The 8,479-nt window shown below is 46.2% G+C and overlaps 1 protein-coding gene across 7 annotated transcripts in view; it reads right to left on the reverse strand.

Moving 5' to 3' along the window:
- HMGA2 (high mobility group AT-hook 2) overlaps positions 1 to 7,780 on the reverse strand; it is a 123,117-nt gene extending 115,337 nt beyond the window's left edge. For all 7 annotated transcript variants that reach the window (XR_009962979.1, XR_009962978.1, XR_009962977.1 and 4 more), the window contains exons 1-2: positions 6,658 to 7,780; positions 3,923 to 4,009 (exon numbers count right to left, since the gene is read on the reverse strand). Coding sequence is in view for 4 of the 7 variants with exons in the window: in XM_062609490.1 (XP_062465474.1) it covers positions 3,923 to 4,009; positions 6,658 to 6,768 (198 nt within the window). In the remaining 3 variants the exon portion in view is untranslated. The remainder of the gene's footprint in view (positions 1 to 3,922; positions 4,010 to 6,657) is intronic.
- Positions 7,781 to 8,479: the final 699 nt, after the last annotated feature.

The following is an 8,479-nucleotide window of genomic DNA, read 5'->3' on the forward strand; positions in this document are numbered from 1 at the left end:
ATTTTGAGGTCTTATTTTTCAGGTACAATCACCATGCTACAATCACTTGATAAATCTGATCTTGTTTTCCCTTTAAGCCTGTAATGGCCAGTACTGGTGAGAATGAATGAAGCATGGAGAAGCCAAATAGATTTTCATGAACCAATTTAGGGCAGAGTCCTGGTCACATGCACTCTTGCTTTACCTTTGGACTGCTTAACTCGGGGACATGCCTTTCTACATACCAAACTCTGGCCATGTAATGTAGAGACAGTAGTTAAGTTTAGTCACACACAGTACTACAAAGCCTGGTTTTCACAAGATGGTATTTCAAGATCCATAGGCGTTTCCAGTGAATTCCATTACATCAATAACTACAACAAGACTCCCAATATTTTAACTGAAGGTGAATTTCACTAAAGAGTTTACTTTTGGATATCCCTTGACATTTTCTTTCAAGCTAACACATAGTAGCTACTACTCCTTTTTTCTTAACCTCACAATTGTGTTTCCTCCTTCCAAACAGAAGAGTATTTATGCCTATACAGTATTTTTGTCAAGCCCAACTACAGCAGCTAAACAAAGAAAAGCCTTTGAATGCTTAAGGGAAATGCAATGGGCTGGGAACACAGCTGAGCTTAACAAATAAAGCTCAAGCACAGAACACCCAGGAAACTAAAAAGGGACATCCCTGCTAAGATCTTCCTGCAAAACTAGTCATTCATTAGGGAATAAAAGGGAAATCTTCACTTTTTTTGCTAATTTTTAACAAACATTTTGAATGAATAACTTCTGATTTGTTTAAAGACACCGACTTCAGTAACAGCCTAATTGTGGGGAATCAAGTACAAGATGAGCAGGAGCCTTTTTGTGTCTATCTCTTCTCATCCGCTAACATGTTGTGCTCCTTCTGTTTGCCAAAAAAGTTAAACAACTGGGAAACGGTTTAAGTTTTCTATAAAATGCAGGTTACCTTTTGTGTCCAGTTTCTAACAAGTCAGGCATGTGTGATACGTGAAGGCTTTTAAAAAAATGCCCATTACCTAAAATTAGAGTAATTGCCACATTATTAGCTGTCCAGTTGGTCTTGCAACATCCTGTATGCATTGTCAAGTTGCACATTGCTAATTTCCTAACAAGCGCAGTTTGTTTTCAGATGCCCCAAGGCCAGTTTACTAAGACCAAACACAAGCTCTGAAAGCTACCAAAAAAAAAAATAAGTATCAAAAATAAGAAAAAAAAATAAATCCCACGAACCAAGGAATTTAAAATACACAACACAACCATGATTCCAGGGTAAATTGTATGTCAACTGATTTAACAGCATTTCCTTTGTGAAGTGTAACAAAACAAAGCCTCAGTTCTGGAGTACTTTTAACTCACTGCCAGTTTGTGCAATACATTTTTAATTGTGATGTGTAATGGTTTGCAAGAGAACACCCAATCAATTAATCATGAGTGCCTTCTCATGGCTGCTCGGTGGGTTCTCCTGGCCAACGTTTATCTTACATGTTGTGAACACTCTAATACATTTCAATGAGCTCCCTTTGAAACAACCAGGGCACACACTATTCTTTAGAAATTCCATTAGATTCCAGTTGCATGTTTAGTGCCCAGGTTCACATGTAGAGGGGCTTAAGCTAAGTTAACCAGCTGTCTTTCTGAGAGTCGAGGCAGGCTGTAGGAAGCCTTAAATAAATACATGTATGCATATGGATGTGTAAATATGTTTACCACAAAATGAAACATAGAGCTCACTCTTATAAAAGGTGAAACCCTCACAGCCAAATGAAGCTTTCTCACAGTGCCAAACCCTTTCCATTCATGTTACTGTTAGAAAAACGATCAGAATTAATATTACATAAAAAGCACTTTGAGATGCCTATGGAGAAGCTGAACCATTTTAGAAAAGGTTAATTATCAATTTGGAAAAAGAGCTAAAATATTTATTTGAAATGTGATCTCAGTGACTTTCTTCCAGTCAGGCTTTATAAGTGGTTTATGTTTTAGAGGATTTATCAAACATTTATATACTTTATCTATAAACCTAGAAACAAGTCAGTCTTGTAATTACATACCTCTCCAAGGGTTTTTTTTAATGATAAAAAAAGACAGGTGGTCTTTGGTGATTTTTTTTACACTATCAACACCCAAAAAGGTTCTCTTTAACCAGAGCAGTAATTTGATCCATTCTGAAAATCAAAACATTACAATGAAGTTCCTCAGTTCATAAACTCCATTAAACAAAACCTAACAACTATATGCACCAGAATAATCTATAAAAGCTCTTGATTTGATATACCTACATATAAATGAATGTTTTTAAGTTATTTTCCATTTATACTGATTTCCAAATCACTCATATAAATGAAATAATGCTAATATTTCTTTTAGAAATATCTTTTTAAAACACACTTCTATGAATTACTTAAAATTTAATCTTACTACAAATATTTCTCCTAGGAAAGCCAACACTCCTAAGAGTAATATTTAAAATACTAAAGCTCACATTTGGATTTGCTAGACTAATAAAAATCTGCTTTCTCTCTTTTGAGGAGTGAAATTTAAACTATTTTAAATTGAAACTGAGGAACTTTTTTATTATGTAAAGAAAAAAAAAATCAACATTTTAAGCTCAGTAGGTTGCAGAGTGGCTTTGATATATTTTATATACTTAACCTGTAAAGCATTTTTTACTAATTCATGAACTTCTTGACAGAATGTACTGGGTTTTTTTTCCAGCTTAGCAAGTTAAAAGCGATTTTAAATTTTATTAAAGAGTTGGAAAACGTTCCACAAATAAATGTTGAAAACACTTAAAACAGGCATGAAACTATATTCCCCCTCTACTGATTTAGTATTTATCATCAGTTACTATAGCAATTTATAACACTGAAAATCATCAAACTTAATATGGTCAGTACCATAGGCATACTGAAAAGTGAACCATAATTACATGAGACCACAGATACCTTCCCCACACGTTTTTGTCACAGATCTACTTAAAAGATACTGATATACTTAAGCAATAGTTCACTACCAGATTTCCTAAGCTTTTGTTTCCAATTTAGTACCTGTAAATTAGTGCTAACTGCTGTGTAACCATCAACATAAACAAAATTCCCATATTTGTTTTCGAGCTTATACACAACTATTTGGCTTCTCTAAAATAATACCTACAGAAAGATCTTATTTGCCTTCCTAATTTTCTAATGCTGAGCTTCCTCCAATTCAAGTAAAATCAAGTCACAGTTTCACATTGTATTTGTGATGTAAAGTCCATGCACTAAATGCAGTGATTTCAGGGAGCTTCTCCTATAGCTACATGCATTCAGAACCCCCAGAATAAAAGCTTGCTCCCATCACCAAGCAGAAGCAGTGGTTCAGAAGACTAACAGCACTTCAAGTAAAAAATGATTACTGAACAAGCTATAGTAAGCTTTTACTGTAATTCACAGTTTACCATCACATTTTAAAGCTGTAAATTTCAATATATGCACTTATTTCCATCAACACATAATTGGATTTACTTCTAATTAACCTATGTTTGACAAAACACTTAGCTTTAATATACAGATTTGGTCTGGAGTAGTAACAACTGTAAGTGGACAAGAAATTAATCTTCCTCTTTCAAAAATCCTAATTGAGAAAATAATATCCTTAATGTTGATTTTCTTACTAGATACAGGAGATCTCAGTAAACACATCACACACAGTATGTTATTTCCCTAATGTGCACACTATTCAGAAAGCAAGCCTATGGTCTGTACCTAGGGTCTTCATGCAGCATGTTAATACTAATCTTAAAAATGCAAAAGATGTGCATTATGTAGCTTCTATTATTACAAAGATTCTGACTGCACAGGTCACAGTCTAAAGGACTGGACTTTTTGCTACCAGTTAATGAGAAAACAGCATTAGGAACTCTCTTTAATAATCTCACCTTCTGAGCTGCTTTAGAGGGACTCTTGTTTTTGCTCCCTTTGGGTCTTCCTCTTGGTCTTTTAGGAGATGGTTCACCAGTTGGTTCCTAAATACAGGAAAACATGCTATTGTGGCGAGAGGCTACAGCTAACCCAGAACATCTAAAGGATAAACTGTAACTGAGACATTACATAAAACATGTGGATTAACAGTATAAATAAATAACAATACTTAAAATGCAACATGAAAAAATAAACAACTCGAGGTAAAGAAAAAATATATTTTGCACAACAAAAGAGCTTAACTTCCCTTGTAATTGCATAAAAACGTTGAAATGTTTGCTTATGCTAGCACATAAGTTATAGAAGAAAACACAGTGTTAGAAGATGGCTATGATTTCCCTCATGTAGGAATGATTATTCAACAAGTAATGTTTAGCCATTTAATTTCAACTGCATTTCATTACAGCAAGACACAATTATATGCAGTTTCTAGCATAAACTTCTTTTTAGGGGAAAAACGTTAACTACTGGAAAACTGTAAAGTAAGCTTAGACTATTTTCTTTCTCCAGGGCATAAATAGTTTGGATTTTTTTTTCCGTTGTCCTGCAGTCAGCATTATATTCACACCTATTCTAGCATAATTGAGTTGTACGAAAATGCAAATGTAGAAGTTTCTTCAAACAGAGCACTAGCAAGCCAAAAAAACTCGACCAAAAAAAAAAATACCTGAAACAAAACCCCAACTCTGAAAAGACTCGACAGAACACTTATTATTTTAGCTGTTTCTTAACTAGCTCCTCTCCCTGACAGTAAATAACCAGCCCTTAAAAATGGGTATGAATTACTAAGAGTTCGGATTCCAAATATTTATTCAGTGAATCATAAACACTATAAAACTCTTCTAGCCTTAAATATTATACATTTCATTCAGATTACAGGATGTGGTAAAACTAATTAAATGCAGTTTGTTAACTTAAACCAGCTTAAAACCCTTCAGCTTTTTGAATTCCCGGGTAGGTTGAGGGAAGGCTGGCGAGGTGACTTCCCCAACTGCTCCAGCCTTCAGTGGCGGGCCCCGCAGGCACTGCACAGCTCAGCTGAGCACGCTTAAGGGGACGCGCTTTTCGTTCTCTTCCATACATCCAAACGGTATAGGACAAAAAAAAAAGGGGGGGGGGGGGAATAATAGTAATAAAAGAACTAAAATAGGAAGCCCCGGCGGGAGCTCGCAAGGCTGGGGCTGGACGAGGGAGCCCGGGGGGTGAAGTGGGACCGGAGGCAGAGCCCGGAGCCGCTCCGGTGAAAAGTGTCACTGAGCAGGGCAGAGCGGGAAAAACTTAGGCTCCGCTTTCATGCCTTTCCAAAAAGCAGTACTTTCTATACGATCTGCAGCAGCACATGGTTGGCAAAGAAGGGGGAGCAAAGCAGCTGGGTTTCTCCCTTGCTCGGGGCTCTGCTGTTCAGCTCCCGACGTGTTTTCGGAGACCCTCGCCGGCTCCCGGGGCAGCGGGGTTGATGCTAAATGAATGGGAGTCAACATTTTTAAAGCCCACGGAAGCTCGCTTTAAAAAATGAGCTCCCCAGGCAGCGCTGCTTCCCAGCCGTGACTTCCGAGGGAAGCACGGAAAGGGCTGCGAACCCCGCGCTGCCGGCGCAACCGAAGATCCCCCCTCGGCGGCGACCGCGGAGGAGCTGCGGGGCTCCCGGGCTCCCGACCCGGCGGCGAGGCTGAGTGAGGCTCCGCACCTCCAGGCGTTGCGGCGACAATGGCACTCGGGGAGGGAAGAGGAGAGGAGAGGAGAGGAAAGGGAAAGGAAGGGAGGGAGGGGGTGCGGTGGCGATAATGCACGGGTCTGGCAAACTTAGCGCGGATTCAGGTCTCGCAAGTCAAAAATAGGAGCCCGGCGCGTCCCCTTCGCGGCTGGGGGTGCGGGGGGAGGAAGCGGGGCTCCGCTCCCCGCGTCGAGACCCGGGAACGGTGCCCCTCGGCTCGACCTGCTTGGGAAGGCGACGAAGCAAAGGCAATAGGTGTTGCAAACGCAGGGCAAGCCCCCTCCGGCTACCTCCCCCCACCTCCATCGGCAAAAGGGGCACCTCTCTGCACACGATGACGGGGTGAGGGGGGAGGTGGGGGGGGGGGGGGGGGCGCCAGGGGAGGGAAAAGAAAAAGGCTAAAAAACCTATGCGACTTTCTCGACACCCTCCTCTCCCCCAACCCCAGATCTAGGGGCAGTGAGGGGCTGGGCTGGTCAAGATCGGAGGCGGCAGCAGCCCCGGTGGGACCCGACACACGCGCACACGCACACACGCGCACACACCCGCACGCACAGACCGAGACACTGCAAGGGCCGGGAGAGGAGGGAGACAGGAGAGCCCCATTCCCCGCTCCTCGCTTTCGCAATTTCAAAATCAGCTCGAAATGACCCAGCGAGCGCTGGTTGGTCGGAGCCGCGCTGCTCCATGTTCCCCATTTACATTGAAAAGCCCCAGCTCGCTCCGTGCACAATAGTGAAAGTCCCGAGGCAGCGCGGTGGCTCGGCCGCCCGCCGCAGCTCCCGCCGCTCCCGGGGTCCCCCCGCCGGGGCGCCCGGCGGAGCCCCTCGCTACGCCTCTGCACCGCCTCGCCGGGAAGCAGCGCACAACAAAGCCCCCCGCCCCGGCTCCGGGACTCCGTCGCTTGCAGCATAATACATGTACATGCCTGTAACATGCCTAGAGATCTGCGGCTCTACGTATCTATGCGATACTGACTTGTGGTTGCTTCCTGGGTCTGCCTCGTCCTCTCTTCTGAGGCTCTGCGGTTGCAGGTTGCTCCTGGGCAGCAGTGGAAGGCTGACCGGGTCCCTCACCTTGTGCACTCATCGTGACTTCTGCTGCTCAGCCTTAAACCAGTCTCTCCAAAGCACCTTGGAAGGGGGGGGAATCAAAACGAGCTCTTGCTGCTTTTGCTGCTCGCTGCCACCACCACACCGGACGTCCTGGTGCTGCCAAAAAGGAGAAGAGAAGGGGAGGAGGAGGAGGAGGAGGTGATGGTGGTAGTGGTGCTGGTGGTGGTGGAAGAGGAGGGGGAATGAATCTCTCTTACAATTTAGGAATGGTTAGTAAGTAACATGAAGCAATTCAAAAAAGGGGAGGTTTAAAAAAAAAAAATAGAAGAAGAAAAGGCAGAGTAAATTGCAACCCTGGAAATGCAAGAAGAGAGGGAAACACTCCGAGGGTAGTCGGGAGCAAACCAAGAAGGGGAAGAAAGATCCTACAAATTGATAGCAAGTGGTGGCTATCGCGCTTAGATCGGATCAGGACAAATTAAGATAAGACACACTGAAAATGCACTGAGAACACTGCACGGTCCTGCCAGAAGCATGCACCCTGGGAAGACCGGGATTTCGGCAGCAGCGGGCAAAAAGAGCGATCATTTAAAAAATAATAAAACGATTTGGGAGATTGGGGAAGGGGGGGGTGGGGTGGGGGGAGGAGGAGGGGGGGGGGGCGGTGCTGGGTTCGTGTCTGTGATGGGAGCTGCTGCGACTGGAAATATTATTATGCGAGTCCTGCCCACGGACTCAACTAGGATGAGGGCTTAAAAAAAAAAAAAAAAAGGAAAAGAAAAGAAAATCCACCTTTACCCGCGGGTGGAAAAACCAGGAGGGGGCTGTGCGAAAGGAGAGGGGCGGGTGCGGGGGGGGGGGGGGGGAAGGAGGAGGAGGCAGGACGAAAAACCGAAAACCCAGCGAGCGGGGGCTGGCGGCCGGCCAGGGAAAACACGAGCAGCACGGCAGCCGGGTAGCGCCGCCGCACGCCGCGGCCGCCTCACGTGTCCCGCACCGGCACGGCCCCGCCGCCGCGGCACGTTTAAAGGGCCAGGCCGGGCTCCCGGCGCAGCGCTCGGCGGGGGAGAGCGCGGGCTCGGTGCCCCCCGCACACATCCCCGCCCCGCCGCCGCTGCACGTGGGTGCCCCGCCACCGAGCGGAACAAAGGCGGCCGCGCCGGGGCCGCCCTTGCACCGGGAACGGGACGGGACGGGCCGGGCCGGGCTCGCCGTGCGCCACTCGCGTTCCGGCCGCGGGCAGGCGCCGGGAGCGCGGCCCCTTCCTCCGCTACCGGGGTGGCGCTGCCGGTGCGGGGCCGCGCTGCCGGCGGCGCACGGTGCGGAGAGTTCGGCGCCTCCAGGGACGGCGGCCGCCTGGGTAAGATGTGGGCGGTGTAAGCCGGCAGCGGGTCGGAGCTTCCCTGCCGCGACGGTGACAGGCGCGGGAATGACCTCTTCTGGAGAGCCCTGCCCCGACATTGTTCCCGTGAGCGCGGCGGCGCTGCGGTCTGCAGACCTTCCCCAGCTCCCCAAGTAGCGTGTCCCACACAGCCTTCTCCCCCGTTTGCCGTTCGGTCCTCTCCCGCGCAAGCCGCGGTTCGGCGCCCGTTCGCTGTGGCACACGCAGATGGCCACAAAGGCCAGGGAGGACCCCGATTTCTGTGCGTCCCCCAAAGAAAACGCTCGCACCTGGGCTCCATGTGCGACTTCGGCATTTCCCCCCGTGCCACACCTCTCTCAGGGTCTTGCGCTTTGATTGAGAG

The sequence above is a fragment of the Pezoporus occidentalis genome, unplaced genomic scaffold (assembly GCF_034315485.1).
Source record: "Pezoporus occidentalis ecotype Australia unplaced genomic scaffold, CSIRO_AGI_Poc_V1 ctg138, whole genome shotgun sequence".
NCBI classification, from domain to species: Eukaryota; Metazoa; Chordata; class Aves; order Psittaciformes; family Psittacidae; genus Pezoporus; species Pezoporus occidentalis.